The 15,817-nt window shown below is 39.8% G+C and overlaps 5 protein-coding genes across 5 annotated transcripts; 2 read left to right on the top strand and 3 right to left on the bottom strand. All coding sequences in view use genetic code 12, as the record gives it.

The window, feature by feature from the left end:
- Positions 1-128: 128 nt before the first annotated feature.
- KGF57_005315 (uncharacterized protein) lies at positions 129-4,979 on the bottom strand (the record flags this gene model as incomplete). Its single annotated transcript, XM_051754919.1, has 3 exons — positions 129-2,374; positions 2,725-4,703; positions 4,963-4,979. 3 exons carry the CDS (start codon positions 4,977-4,979, stop codon positions 129-131), a joined length of 4,242 nt encoding a protein of 1,413 aa, XP_051606214.1.
- A 3,773-nt stretch (positions 4,980-8,752) lies between these two features.
- KGF57_005314 (uncharacterized protein) lies at positions 8,753-9,673 on the top strand (the record flags this gene model as incomplete). Its single annotated transcript, XM_051754918.1, has 1 exon — positions 8,753-9,673. One exon carries the CDS (start codon positions 8,753-8,755, stop codon positions 9,671-9,673), a length of 921 nt encoding a protein of 306 aa, XP_051606213.1.
- Positions 9,674-10,565: 892 nt separating this feature from the next.
- Positions 10,566-11,750, top strand: KGF57_005313 (uncharacterized protein; the record flags this gene model as incomplete). Its single annotated transcript, XM_051754917.1, has 1 exon — positions 10,566-11,750. One exon carries the CDS (start codon positions 10,566-10,568, stop codon positions 11,748-11,750), a length of 1,185 nt encoding a protein of 394 aa, XP_051606212.1.
- Positions 11,751-11,846: 96 nt separating this feature from the next.
- Positions 11,847-13,310, bottom strand: KGF57_005312 (uncharacterized protein; the record flags this gene model as incomplete). The annotated part of the gene is made up of 1 exon (XM_051754916.1): positions 11,847-13,310. The coding sequence occupies one exon, from the start codon at positions 13,308-13,310 to the stop codon at positions 11,847-11,849; it is 1,464 nt and encodes a 487-aa protein (XP_051606211.1).
- A 455-nt stretch (positions 13,311-13,765) lies between these two features.
- Positions 13,766-15,424, bottom strand: KGF57_005311 (putative serine/threonine protein kinase; the record flags this gene model as incomplete). Its single annotated transcript, XM_051754915.1, has 1 exon — positions 13,766-15,424. The coding sequence occupies one exon, from the start codon at positions 15,422-15,424 to the stop codon at positions 13,766-13,768; it is 1,659 nt and encodes a 552-aa protein (XP_051606210.1).
- Positions 15,425-15,817: the final 393 nt, after the last annotated feature.

Genomic DNA, 15,817 nt, shown 5'->3' with positions numbered 1-15,817 from the left:
AATTCTTTACACAAAAACTACGCGACCAAGATTATAAGCATCCCCACCCCCAATCTCCTCCTAGATACTCCTATCAAATTCACAAGCTCTCAAGTCTTTTAATAGCTTCTTGATTGTATGATCTAAATCTAATTCTTACTATGGAATATGTAATCTGGGAATAGTGCTTCCCAATCTTCATTAAATAAGTCAGATGTCATAAGAACTGGAGGACCACCAAGGAAATCAATGTTGTCATCGAGCAACACATCAGTATTGCCAAAATTCAGCGAATCAACACTAGACATGGGCGATTCCTTGAGCAGTGGAATTTCCCTGACTATAGGAACTGACGATTCGTTGTTTCTACTGTCAGTAGTTGTTGCATCTCCATCAGATGTCGTTGCTGTTGCTGCAGTTGTTGTTGCTTTTGTTGCTTTTGTTGCAGTTGTTGCAGTTGTTGCTGCAGTTGTTGCAGTTGTTGTTGCAGTTGTTGTTGCAGTTGTTGTTGCAGTTGTGGGGTTCTTTGAGTCAGTGGTGGTGGCGGAAGTAGTGGGATATCGATGTTTCAATTTCTTCTTGATGAGGTTGTATGACCTTTCGGCTAGCTTCCAAGTCTTCGATGCCCCATGCAAAACCGACATGAAAAATTGCAATCGTTCTCCGTGCTTGTTGACCAGAGCTAAACTCGAATTGGTCAACAATATTATAGAGATTGACAAGATTGATGAGTAAACAATGAAAATTGATGCTCGCCTGTATCCATGGAACTGTTCAAATCGCTGAATCGACACATAAAGATCTTCAATAACGTTTAGACATATAGTCAATGGAGATAGTTGGTTATCGGTAAGCTTTTCAGATTCAAGACCAACAAACGGTCGATTTAAGCAAAGTAGTAATATGTAATAGTAGTAACGGATACCTGAATATGTAGGATTTTCTCCGCTACTCGCCAATGAATCCTTATCCCATTGTAGATCCAGTGGTAGGTTCTGCTTCCACTGCATGATTTGAGCATTATACGCAAATAACTTGTCCAATCTCGATGCCAAATCCAATTCTTCATCATTAGTTTGATCATTTTCAACATCCGACTTTGTAAAAATATCATTCAACATGTTATCAGAAATGTTTATCAAGTTGATTATTTGATTCAATGGGTCGCCAATGTATGAAACCGTTGGGGATTTGGATGCAGCTATACCTCTTTTCTTTCTGATATATCCATCATAAGTAAAATTCTCAATCCATTCCAAATCAGGCAAATCAGCAGTTTCTGGGATTGAAGAATCAGCCATTTTCAAGATTGAAGGTCGACCCAAGACCAAGCTGATGAAGTGATCAGCCATGTAGCACCCCCAATATATTCGTGATCTAATCTCAACATCCAATGGGTTCAAACTTTCCTTGAGTTTGACAAACCATACTTTTGGGTCCAATTGGAATCCGATATCGAACCCCATCCTCATTGCATTACCCAGAAGCATCCACCCACTTGAGTTCAGACCGTTACAAATATCAAAGAATGCGAGCACCATAAAGCTTTGGAGCGACGCTATCGACGGCTGACTAAGTGTGCTAAGCAAGATCGACTTCAGCTCTTGATAAAATTGCTTTGATCGACGGTAGATTCTATCTTCATCGGACATCCTTGCTCCAAGAGCACAAACACTTAAAATCAATGTCTTTGAACAGTATATGCTTGTGGGTTTCGGATCAAAAAAGTCAATCAAGAAAGCCTCACGAAAGATAAACATATTGTGGTCAGGATACTGCCAGGTAAAGAATAGTTGAATACATTTGATAATGTCTGGATCTTTGTTCAATTTGTTGATTATGGCAACCTCATTCTCTCTTTTTGGTGTACGCTCGCTACCGTCAACGATGTGGTTATCATAAACTGATGTTGGACCATAAATGACTTTATTTTCCTCTACATCCTCATGCAAATCTTGACCAGGGACCCTGGGGGAAGCAGGTGGTTCCGGAAAATCCTTTATCAAATCAACCAAGTCAGTCTCCTTCAATTTTTCAAGCTGCTTTCCTATTTCCAATGACTTTAAATCGGAGATAAATTTCTTGACGTCAGCCACTTGGGTCTCTAGTTTCTGGACATATGTGAGCGGAATACGTTTCTTTCGTAAATCACGAACAGTTGGAGCACACTCGGAAGAAGATTTGAGACATGCCAGACAAGGACTGTTTCCATCGCATTTAATCTTGCGTGAACGACAGCGCTGGCAGCTTAATTTCTTGCGTGGTGTTGGCACTGTTTCGGTGGAGGTTGGGGAAGATGTGTTGGTCTCCTCTGAAGTGCTTTCCTTCTTGACATCCACTTTCCGCTTCTTTTCTGCTGGCATTGTTGGTGAAGAAACCAAAACAATTGGGGATGCTATGCCAGGTGGGGAACATTGTGATTGTTTTATGTTTCTCGTTCATTGCAAAAAAAAAGAAAAACTCCGTCGAGTTCGCTACCATAGACCCAGGACTTCATAAACAAAAAGGAAATCTACGTAGGCATGTATAATCTATATAACTCTAAAATAAAATTTAATTGAAACTGACGGTGGCTTCAGTTTAAAAACACAATTTGATAGGTGGAGTAGATCACAGTGGCTATTCCAACAACAATCAATACGTAGTCACATATTGGTAGAATCCTATCCAATCTTGATTTTTCAATTTTTTTACCAACTGTCCTCAAATGAATCAATGGAGGATAGATATACACCAATGGGATACATGCAAAACATCCATTGAACGACACAAACTTGTCAATGTTATCAGCGTTCAAGTAAGCAATGAAGCAGACAGCAACAACCGCGACAGAACGGAATATATTCTTTAACCATTTGACTTGTGGATTGTATTTGCCCGAATGGTGGTACAATTTCCCATCCTTGTCTTTTGACCCTGATTTCCCCTTATGTCGAAATAGCAAAGATTCACCTATTTTGATTGCCGGGAACAACTGCAATGGGCCCGACAAGAAAACTGCCACTGAGTACAATACCAAAATCGACTGTACAGCAACATTGCTCTGGGGTAAATTCAATATTATAATTGACTTGATTTTATCACCAAATGCAGTATAACCCACGGCCCCAATGGAAACAAAAATCGCCGTGATAACAAACATACTAACTGACAAGACCATGGGGAATTTTTCTGGTTGTGCCATTGATGCTTCAATCGGGAGGATCAACCCAATTCCTTCAAAAGAAGTAACAGCAACCCCGATCAACATTGTCCAACTATTGGAATTGAAATTGGCAATGTTTGGTCCAACACCGTCGAGATAAATCTTCCAGCCAGTGAACCAAAAGATGATGAATAGTCCAATGACAATAAAGACCGAGGAGACAAGCGAGACCAATGATAACTTGGTCAAATTCCTAATCCAAACCAAGGGGATCAACAATAAACATTGCACGACAACGGCATTGGCACGGGTTAGCCATTTTGGTTGATCCGTCCAATACCCTAGAAACGCAATCAAGTTTTCGGATGTGAACAAGATATAAGTGGCCACAAATCCAACCTGGCTTAGCACAATAGACACCAAGATGGCGTACCTCATTGGTTTGCCATACGTTTTGTATCCCAATTCTCCATATGACGCCAACTTTAAAATCTCTTTCGATTGAATGAGAACAACATAGCAAAAATAAGTGAGTAATCCAAATGTGCTCAATGTGACAATGGAGAAGGACAAACCACCATTATAGAAAGCCCGCGGTAAAAACAACACTCCGGATCCAACAAGTGCTTTAAATACCAAAAAGAAAGTCTTGGCCACGGATGCCGTGCCTTTTGGTTGTTTACGCCTTTTAGGCAATTGCTTAGGCATTTGATGCGTTGCTGCTCCATAGCGTCTTTGATTCCCCAACAAGCTTGACTCCTCATCAAACACATCTTCATAATTTGAACTTGAATCTCGCGACGCATCAGTGCCCCTATCCATCTGTTCAGTTTCATCATTATCATCATCATCATCATCATCATCATCACCGTCTTTACCGTCTTCATCGTCGGTAAAGTCTTCTCCAGCATAGTGTCCATACATGCTTAAAAACTCCATAAAATTTTGAGTCAAGAAATTAGGTGGTTCCTGGTTCTTCTTTAGCGAGTTTTGAATGATAAATTCTCTTCTGAACCCTCCAGGCACATTTATATCGCTTGCAGTTGATCCACGTCTAGTTTCATCCAAATACTGCAGAAACGAAGTACTTCGGGTGCGTCTTTTTGGGTTGTGAATATTGATACCATTTGGGTGCGAATCATCAGCCACATTCTCCATTTGGTGGTATATCCTCCTTGTAATGTCTCCACCTGGTTGCTTCAAACTCTCTTCAGGGCTAACCAAATGCTTACCAATAGTTTTCAAATCAATGTTTGATTGGGTATTGTTTAGTTGCGATATCAGCTCATCATAACTTTGAGGGTTTGATCCATTTGACTCGTGCGAATTAAACGATGGCATCGACGGACGAGGCTGCGCTGCGGAATCCAGGGGTCGGTGTGATGAAGAATGAGGAGGACTTGACTCTGTAGGGTTTGGTGCTCTATAAGATTGAGATGGAGATGGTGAATGCACCGAATTGATGTCTGGTTGTTGCAAGTTGTTATCATGGTTCTGAAAAGCAGAATTACCGTTATTTGACTGTGCCATGGTTCGAGCTTTGGAGCTTGACACTTGGTTGTCACTTGAAAGTGTTGTTCTATGTACGATGAGAAATTTTGAAAAATTGTGGAAAAATAAAACGCGCCTGCACCAATTACTGTGGTTGGGATCTTTTTCTATTATGGGCCGTATTTGGTGCCGCACTAGTATGCGGGAATAAAACGGAAGGTTGCAAAAATGTATTGTCCTTGCAAAGTATGATTAGCAATTCTATCAAGCGATCAACTGATAGGAAGGCATTGCAAAGATTTGATTCACTTCAACTGCAACAATTGCAAGGTCTCTTGGCGAATCACCGAGGTCTGTTTTGCATTTTTGCAATCGACGGTTGTGCAGGTTGCTTTTCTACATCGACCCGAATCAAACTTTATCGGTGTTTCTGTAGTGGTGTTATATAGTTGGAAACTCTCCAAGTCGTCAAAATATAAGTTTTATAACTGGCAATCTGCGTATTGTTACTTGCTTGTATTTTACAGTGTACTGGCATATCTAACATGAACGCATCCGGTTTAGGGAGACAAAGATGACTCCCGAAGAGAATACATCGTATGAGAACTTTGAAGGATTGACAGAAGATAGGATTGTGTTTTCTTATATGTACCCCAATAAGACCAATATTTATAACCACCGTTTGGCTGTGGAATGTGATTTGCATTGCTCCACGTATATACAGAGAGAAAACTTGCGCTCACAAAGTCTGTCTTTCATCCTCAATTTTTTTTTTTATGTTTGGCAATGGAACAAGTTCAAGTTCAAGTTCTACACGTGAGATAAAGCAAGGCAACGTAAAAAGTGGGGGTGAAGGGGGAAGGGCGGGATTCCAAAATCAAACTGAAGCGGAAAAAGAAGACCAGTAAACATAGTTTCAAATGCGAGGAGGAGGAGAAGTGAAGAAGGGTGAATCGAGGCGACGGTTACGAACCCAAGGCGGGGAGCATTGTGGTAGAGAAACCGGAACAATATTTTAGCGACAGAAAAATTAAAAATTAAAAATAAAAAAAGACAACAGGCAAAGGCACTACATGAGGCTAAATACAACCGGGGGAGATTCCACATGTGGATGTACTTCACGAAATGGACCCATACTTTCATAGAGACGTAAACAGGGTGCTGTGTATACGTGTCAACTAGGTTGTGGCGGAGTCGTTCTCGCAGAATTTCTTTTGAGAACGCACTGCACTATGCAGGTTTATGGTGCAATTGCCGATTTGTGGGTGAAGATTAAACTCTAACCATCATTAAACAAGAACAAAAAAAAAAAAAACAAAAGAGTAAACTCGATAAGGCAATTTTTACATAAATGGCACAAACTTGTCGTTGTTTTATGCATTCAATAGAGTTTTACTGCGAAAGTCCCCGAAGTGCCGTGTGTATATGAGAGTGAACCAGCTAGAAATGATTTTTTTTTCTTATTTTTTTATAATGACTGTTACACACACACACACACAAAGAGATAATAGTGAGAACAGTGAGAACAGAGAGAAAATGGCATTTGGTCCAAGTACAAACCCCTCTACAATCACTCAGGACATGATGCAATGAGGCACTTTTTGCAGATTGTTTTACGCTAAGCCACCATGGAGAATTCTCCTTGTGTCTTATGGGCGTCCTTCTCGTTTTGAAAGCTAAGCTTTGTTATTATCAAGTCCTTGGCACTTGATACTTTGTGTATGGGAAAAATGATACTTTCGACTTTTGTACTGCTTGTTGGTTTCGATTCGTAATTCTATCACCTTTCGGAAAAACTACTTTCTCAGCTTTCTTCAAATCTAACCAGATGGTACTATTGGATGCAATGGCTGTGTGGTTGTTGTGTGCCAAGCATGACTTACAAAGAAAAGGAAGTCAACACTGCCAATTTCTTAGCTTAAGCAGGAAGTGTGAACACCTAGTCGGAAATGTACGATTGTTCTTGGTAGTCACATTGGCAGTGTGGGTAGGGACAGTGGACTCTCCCATCTCAGCGTAGTATGCACACTCCACTCGGATCTATGCGTTCCACGTTGTGTGTGCATTCTGCACCAACAATGATGAAAACAGAAAAAGAAAAAGAAAAAAATAAAAAGGTAATTTACAAAAAGAAATTTATCCGGTAAACGTTTACCATCATCTCTTTACAATTCTTTTTGTCGTGTACCTTTTCACCATATCGGAAAAACTTGCGATCTGGATCATTACATCATTCAGGATGCACAGCTTCTCCTCCTCCTCCCCTCAACTCAACTCATCAGATCGGAGTAAGTTCCCGGTACAATCTCTATGGGTATCTTCTAAAACAGTAATGATAAACAAAAGTGTAAAAAGGAAGATGTGTTTGACGATAAATTACCCAATTAGATCACCTTCCTACTATTGAATTACAGGGTGGAAGTGAAACCAAACCATGACCCGCCTATTGCATAAAATGCAATTTGCATCTCTTTGGTCCATGTAGAGAGAGAGAGAGAGANCGCCTATTGCATAAAATGCAATTTGCATCTCTTTGGTCCATGTAGAGAGAGAGAGAGAGAGAGAGAGAGACTTTGGGGGTATTGTTTCTCTCAAAGAAGAAAGAAACAATATGCAGGTGAGGAGAGTCTTCTGTGGAAGAGCATTCGGTTTCGTTCCCGAGAAGCGGACGACTGAGAAGAGAAGAGGAGAATAAAAACAAAAAAACAAAAAAAAACAATATAATTCGATTATAAAGTGTCTAAAGGTAGCCAATGACACACAAAGTAGATGTAATGTAGCATTGTGTGTGTGTGTGTACGTTGTTGGTGGATGACACTGCACCATTTTGTTTAACTTTGTAATTTTGTAAATCTTCTTTGCGGAAGAAACAGGGAGATCTGGTCTCATCATTTTTCTTTATTTTTATTTTTATTTTTATTTTTGAGTTTTAGTGTGGGGGGAGGGGAGGAGGGGGAAGGAAAAAGAGATCTACGCAAGATGTAACAGTGGGGCAAAATATCCGGATACGTTTGCTTTCCGTTTTTAAGAAAAAAGTAGCTTAAAAGTAACTAACCATACTTACTAAGAAGGTGACCAAACTACCTTCGGGATGTTGATGGAGCTTAGCGTGCTACTACTGACTTGTTGGTTGTGTTGTATTTCAGTTTAATAAAGTAGAGTCGCGGGATAAACAACAACGGCAAAATAGAGTGAGGAAAAAAAAAGAAAAAGAAAGAGAGGTAGTGTAAGATGACAAATGCTTTTTAACCTGTTCTGATATTTCTTTTCTTCTTCTGCATAAGTATTTCTTCTTTGCTACTTTGTGTACCATTTAGTATTGTTGTTATTCTTCTTTTTTATTTTAGTAGAGAGGTGGAAATGTGCATGCATGTTGAAGGGAGGACTCCCGGAAACTAGTGACAAACAAAGTGGAGGAGGCTGTCTTCTAACCAATTTCCTTCTATTGTCTTTGTTTTTCTTTTATCTGGCGTTTAATAAACGGACGAAAAAGACGACTGTTACTTATTGTGGAAACTAAATGTAGAGTGAATGGGGGAAGGAATAAACAGGGGGAGATCTTGAGTAGTACTGTTTGGATGCATTTTATTTTAATGGCGCTATTATACAGATAGAAGATGAAACGGTGAGAAGAGTATTAGCTACCAACTTCTTTTCAACAGCAACAACACCAACAACAGCAGTGGTGTTACAGCAGTAGTAGTACTCTGTATGACAGTGTTTGCATTAGTGCATGTGTTGCAGCTGAAGTTACACACAGGCGTCTCTTGTTGTTTCTTTGCCTTTTGTGGGTTGGTTTTATTTAGAATAAAATTTAATTATTATTTAACTTTTTGTTCTTCTAATGCTTTATGTGACAATTTGTTTTCAATTTTAATTTATTTCTTTTGTGTTTGTGTGATTATGCGTATAAGGAAATATATAACCAATGGTACATAATATTATTTCCAATGACTAAGACAAAGATTGTAATTACTTCTACGACTGTACGGCACTTTATGTTCTTTTGTGTGAAGAGTAACAATATCTGAAAAATACTCTGATTTCACATATATATATATATAAAAGCATTTACACCCACTGTAGTTATTACAACCACAAGTATCTTCCTTTATCAAAGATTAGGTGACTTTCAACATGGACGACTCCTACAACTACAACTATCACTACTACCACAGATTCAAGTACGACTCAAATGTCGACTACTTGGAGTATGTTCCACACCACCAACAACCAGACCACAACAGTCCGTATCATCACCAGAATAACAGCATAAACCTTAAAGATAACAGCAGCAGCAGCAGCAGCAGCAACAGCAACAGCTACCTAAGTGACAACACCAACTTGACAAACTTTCTAAAGTTCATCAAAGCAAACCCAAACATTAATCAAAACGAATTCTACTACCAAAGACTAGAAAACTCATGCTGGAGAAGAATTTGGAAAAATCACCACAAACTACATACCATAAACCCATTCAACATCAATTGGGACAAACAATCTGATGTGAATTGGTTGTATGCGCCAAAAGTCACAACATCTGACAACTCCACGAGTGAGATTTCAATCCAGTTGAAAACAGAAACCACAAAGGAGAGCAGCAATAAGTCAAAGAATGAGCCGTTTGTATTGGAGTCAATGTTTGCCGATAATGAAGAGGCGGTGTTCACTGATGACGACGAAGACAGGTTGGCGGAAGAGGAAGGTATGGACGATGGTGATTATGCTGATGACATGTCGATTGATTCGAACTTCAGCCTTGCTTCAAGAAAGGATTCAACTTCATCGTCACTATTTGAAATGGACCCACCACAATCACAAGTACCAAAGGCACAACAATTGAAACCCATTCTCAAAAACTCACTAAAAACAGCAACTACCATAACAAGAATAGCTACTACCACTACTACCACTACTACTACTACTACTACTACAAGCGCTTCAAAAGTTGACAGACATGGCCGTCGTGTATCTTTCAACTATATCATAAGTGCAAGGGACATTATTGACAATATTGCATTGGATTACAACTTTTTAGACAAGAACATCATCATGTAAGTTTTTTGTATTTATATAGCAGGACTATATTTAGAAAATATAATAAAAGTTTGGAGCATCCTGAGCTAGGTGAAACCCATTTACCACCACGTCTCTTACTCTCTCATTAGTCCTCTCCACTCACATCAATTTTCAGATAAACATGACTAACACAATAGGTGTGCATTGTTAGTGCCGTGCCTGTTGAAAAAAGTCAAAATTTGTTCTCTCATTACACAAAACTTGCAAAAAAACAAAAATAGAGAAATGTTGCACAAAGCCAAACAATAACTCCAGCAATATCAATGTGACGAGATGGAGAATATCAAAACTTCCAAGCTGTTTCTTCTCCCTCTAGCACAGTCATAATCTTAAAAGAGGCGCCATCTATTGGGTTTGTTGTGCTCTTGCTATGTCTGTGTCATTTTTTATCAAAAGTGGTAATCTCAGTTCTACAAAACAAAAACAATACAAAAATAATACCAAAAAGGAACTATTCAGAGCAAAACTTCTATTGCATACGAGGCTGGTACTTGCATTTCGGAATTTCATCTCCCCCCCCCAGTTTACACACAAACAACATCGGAAATAAGAATAACAAAGATGAGGGGAGATCAGTTTGGGGGAGGAGAAATGAGTGCTTTTGTTTATGATTAGTTATCAAAAGGCACCGTTTTACATAGGAGCACACGTTTGCAAAGGAAATCTGATAAGGCGATGTGAAACACCTTCAATTGTATGTTTATCTCTTTCAGTTGCATGGGTATGTATTGCGTTGCCTGACTATGGACCTTTGCTTGGTCGTGTCGTTACTCAAATGTTGAATTCTTCATATGCGTGTAATTGTCATCTTCACTGAAAAATTCATCTCCATAGCCTCTTCTACAAAACGTCATTTCGTTAAACACACTAAATGTCACTACTACATCTGCGTTTACTTTTGCAACAACGCCTGATAAACAAAAGACTTATTGCTACCACCACAAAGTTATGCAGCAGCAACAACAGCAGTAACAACTACAATACATTCATTTCGAAAACATCAAACACCGAATCAAAGCCTTCATCATCCAACCGATTTCAAGAGCACTACTCCCACCGGAATAATCGTTACAGACCAGTACGCAACAACCACTCGCATCATAATCGCCGAGACAAGCCTTTGAAAACTCACACTAATGACACATTTGATCTACAAAAGATTTTCAACACTGGCTCCGAGACTGCTCAAAATGCATTGAAATCGATCCTTTCTCGGATTCATCAACTACAACCATTGAATCAACAAGTACAATACGTGTCTCCAACACAGGGGCTAATTACGTGTTCCATTCAGCAAGTTCTCGAAGGGTTGGACTTGAGTATTCACGGACTCCAATTGATTGAAAGAGAAGCTAGCAACAACAACAACAACAAACACAGCAGTGCATCAGCATCAGCATCCACAACTGGCTCTATTCCATTGATCAAAAGAATCAAGATCCAAGAAATGCTCAAATCGTACAACGATGAACTAGCGGAAGCCAAAGAATTGGAACTACTTACCATGGGATCCAAAAAAACCATTAAAGCCTTAGACAACAAGTTACGTGCTAAGCAAAAGAAATCAAGTGAGAAACAGATCATGATTAAATGGTCCATCAGTTTGAATGACTTGACTAATCAAAAGAAAGTGGAAATCGATAATCGTTTACGTAAGGAAAAGTCGAAAATTGTCATTTATTTGATCCATAATAAAAAGTCACCCAATTTGAAAATCACCGATATTTTCAGAAACAACAACTCTGATGAATCAGTGGATGAGATGATGGAAATAGAGTTGAAAAGAAGGGACAAAGTGAAGCTGTCGTTGGAAGAGATTTTGAATTCGTTGGACTGTAAGTGGACAATGGAAGGTGATGTTGAAAGCAAGGTTGTTTATTCAATTACGCCCACTGCACTGCTGCCTGTAAAGGAGACAGTAGAGAAACTGCAAGTGGATGAAGTGGCAAAGAGCCAGAAGAAGAAAAAACCCAGAACTAACGAAGTAAAGTCCAAACTGAAAGCAGAAGACGAAGAAGATCTTGATGCATTATACCTGTTCAAAATCGAGGATTAAATAAATTTGTACATAGTAGGAATGACATAGCACCTAAACACACAACCCTTCACTAAGACACACTCTCCATCTCTTTAGAAAGTGGAATTCTGACCCCTATACGATGCTTCCATATCGATAACTTTGATTCAGCTGCAAAATTGACTCTTTGCGTTGCTTCAGCTTACGCAAATCCTGCCGTTGCCGCAACTTTTGCACCTTGTACCCATACACATGACTATCCAAAACACCATCGACAATGGGGTAATTCAAAAGTCGCTTCACATCATCATCCTCCAATGCATAGTTGCCCACTTCATGTATGGCCCCTTCGTAAATCAGCTCATCGCGGTCAAATTGCTCTTGTGTATAATCAATTGTCGAAAGTATGGAGTCGGAGTGGATAATATCCAGTATTATCGTAGTTTCAAGTGTAGGCGCATTTGCAGCAGCACCTGCTGCTACTCCGTCCAAGCTTGTATTCTCGTCAGTATCGCTTCCAATTGAGGGTGAACCGGGTGGTGACGTGGTGGGAGATTGGGGATACATGGCCCTCATTGATGTATTATTCGACAACAATGATGCATTGTCCAAAGCGTGGATTTCAGAAGTACTGGGCACATTATGCCCATTGTTTCCATTGTGTAAACTCAGGTTATCAGGTAGCCAATGCTTGTGTTTGCCATCATAATGGTACCGTAATCCCTGATGTATCCGGCTCATTCTTCCCTTCGATTCCGGATGCGCTACAACTGCCTCGACAGAGTCAAATTGTCGATAATCCTTATAATGGTCACCTTTGAATGTCTTGCGGAAGTCAATAAGCAAATCCTTGAAACCTAACCAATCCTTTAAAGCATAGTAAAACTTGTATCGTCCCCATGGCAATTGCGAGATTGTGAACGGGAAGTACGAAAACGAGTACCAATGGCCAATGGCAAACGCAATCAATTCAACACAAAGCAATGCATTTTGTATACCGACACCAATACTCTCACCGCCACCACTGCTACCGTCTCCACCGGTATTGTTTTCGCTTCCAGGAAGAACCTGAAAGAAATTGAGTATTGCCAAAATCACCCCTTGCCAATAAGACGCAAAAATAATCAACTTCACACAGAGAAACTTCCCCACTGGTTTAAAAGGTTTCAAATCATCCCACAAGATTTTCCAAAATATCGCCAAACTGTACAATGACAACGTAACACTGGCATTGTAAATCAACGTCATCCACAAATAAATCGACTTCAAACTCATATCATTGACATTGTACCATCCCATAAATTCAAAAAACAAGGTACCAAAACATATACAAGGCTTTAACCACACATACTGCAATATACCTCGTTTAATCAGCAAAAATGTTTTTGGGTCAGATATATCCAAGGGAGACAAGACATATCGCATCATCCCTGGGTGGGGCACAGGTTTCCTCCCGCTGGTCATAATGATGATATTCCGTTCACCACCCAACATATCAGTCAATAAGGAGAAAAACGTGTAAATGACAAAGGCCTCGTATATTTCCCGCACGGGCTCCAATAGGAACCGATTGAATATCGATGTTTGGTTGATTAACATGGAGTAGCAACTTAGAGCAAATAATGGCACGATCAACTGTATTCGAATCATGAGTCGTTGTTGGAATGGCTTGCGATAGTTGAGGAGATGGAGTACAATGCTTATTGAGATTATAAATGCAGACGTTAGTGATGAGTAAAAGGATATGGTGATGACCCAACGCGGTAGGATCGACCCATCGTCAATGTTAAAATTGGTGAGCTGTAGTGGGGACATATTTGAAAAAGGGCCGGTATGGTGAGCTTGTTCTTGGTGGAGAAGATGTCAAAACGTCAGTAAAGTCAATCAATGTTTGGTGATCACAAAGTATTTTTGTTTTCCGTTGCACCAGAAGAGGAAAGAGATAACCGAATGAGATCAATTTTTCTCTGATTATACTCTAGACATCAAGTCACCCGTCCATACCTACAACTACACCTACACCCCTACACACACACACACACACACTTTTTCTTCTATCCCATTCCCGCTTCTCTCAACTTTTTCGATCGTTCTTTTTCTTGTTCAATTTTTTTCAAATCCTCCTCCGTCACCAAATGATGCGTATGATTGTCGCTTGACACTGTGTGCTGGTCGTTACGATCGCCAATCACTTTACATTCTCTGATACTCTGCAAAAACGGATCCTTTGCCACATCAGACATCAAGTACCGCTGTTTGGGATCCAAGATCAACATACCTTTTATTAGGTTACGAGAATCCGCTGGTAGCAAACGAAACAACTTTTCTGGCCCTTGAGGTCCATGATGCGCATGCCTGTCCTGTAGTTGTTGTTGCTGCGTTTGTTGTTGATCGATATGCATACTGTTCATATCATTTTCAATCAGGTTGGCAGTAGGGTTCAATTGAGGTCCGGCAAATGACCTATATGAAGGGTCACTCAATTTGGGTAATTTCCAAGGAAACCGCTTCAAAATCATACAGCAATATATGATGGCAATGGACCAAACGTCAGCTGTTCTTGGGTCATATCCATTTCCCAACCCCATGGGTTCAAACACCTCGGGAGATAAATAGGGGTCCGATCCAACCACACCTCTAGCGTAAATCAATTTATGGTTCGAATCCAACATGGTATCATGCTCAGTAACATAATAGCCATTGGGCACTTCTTTCTCAAACTGTACCGCGGATCCAAAATCTATCAATTTTAAAATGCCGCTGGTGTTTACCACACAATTGTCCAACTTCAAATCACGATGTGCCAATCCGTTTTCATGCAAGAAATGGACGCCTTGTACAATTTGTTTGAAATAGCAGTTGATTTCATTCTCCTTCATTAGTCCACTCATTACTAAATTGAAAAAATCATAAGGACAGTATTCCATAACAATGTAGTAATCTGGATCAATAACTTTACCACCAACTTTTGAATAATCTTTAATCAATTCGTATGTATGGATGATATTTTGATGATGGAGATATTCACCGACCTTGTATTCATTCTGTACCTTGATTGTATAATCCGATTCTTGCTCATTGGGTAACCTGCTTCTAAATTTCTTCACAGCATATATCTTACTAGGATCAGTTTTTGACGTGAGCAAGTTAACCGATCCACTAGCCCCAGTACCTAATAATTTACCCGGCAATCCGTAACTGTGAAACAATTGAGCAGCATGGTCGATAGGTTCTGGCCTGCCAGCATGTTTGGATTGTTTATGAGTAGTTCCACTGGGTTTAAACTTTTTGAGAAAACGCTTCAATGGACCACCTCCTTCCTTGTTATTGGAGGACGTATCACTGTTTGAAGACGAAGGCGAGTGGGTCTTTGAAGAATGGTTCGAAAACGGACTATTGCGATGCAGATTGTCCTTGTGATGATGCATGCCACCATGATGATGATGATGATGTTGTTGTTGCTGCTGCTGCTGCTGAACTGTAGTGTTGTTTTGTCCCTGTGGTGGTTGTGGAGAAATCCTACTCCCACTGGCTGCATTTACATTAGCATCACCACCATCCCGTTTAGAAGCGACCGAACTAGCAGTCGAGATAGGTGTAACCAGCCGTGAATTAGTATTCTTCAGCAGTTTAAGAAATGATCTGTGAGACGAGACTGATTGCTGATCATTCAACGAAGTTGAAGATGAGTTGAATATGTTTTTAAATGGCATTCGTCAGAGAGGGGGAGGGGGAAGAAGAAATGCAAGATTTAATGAAATTGTTGGCTCTGGATCAGTGGAGTGGGGAAAGTGTCTTCTTTTCAGTGAAAAGATTTGTCAAGTGTATTTTCGAAACGAAGCTATGATTTTGTACTGTTAATTGTCTTTTGTGAATAGCAACTGTGACATGAGCTTGGAATCAAATGGAAAGTGGAGCTGACGTCTATGGTGGATGATCACTCTGTCGTATGTTTCTGGCTTTGCCGGATTTTTTTGACAACGATTTTGTTTCAAAATTTCAAAATATCAAAATGTCACAAATGAGTTGACACTAAGGGGCTAGAGAGTGTCCAATACTTCCACCTTCCAAATTGTGATTTATACATATATATGCCTATACATCAG

The sequence above is a fragment of the Candida theae genome, assembly GCF_024610275.1.
Source record: "Candida theae strain CBS 12239 chromosome Unknown scaffold21, whole genome shotgun sequence".
NCBI lineage: Eukaryota > Fungi > Ascomycota > Pichiomycetes > Serinales > Debaryomycetaceae > Lodderomyces > Lodderomyces theae.
This window is presented reverse-complemented; position numbering and strand designations above follow the sequence as displayed.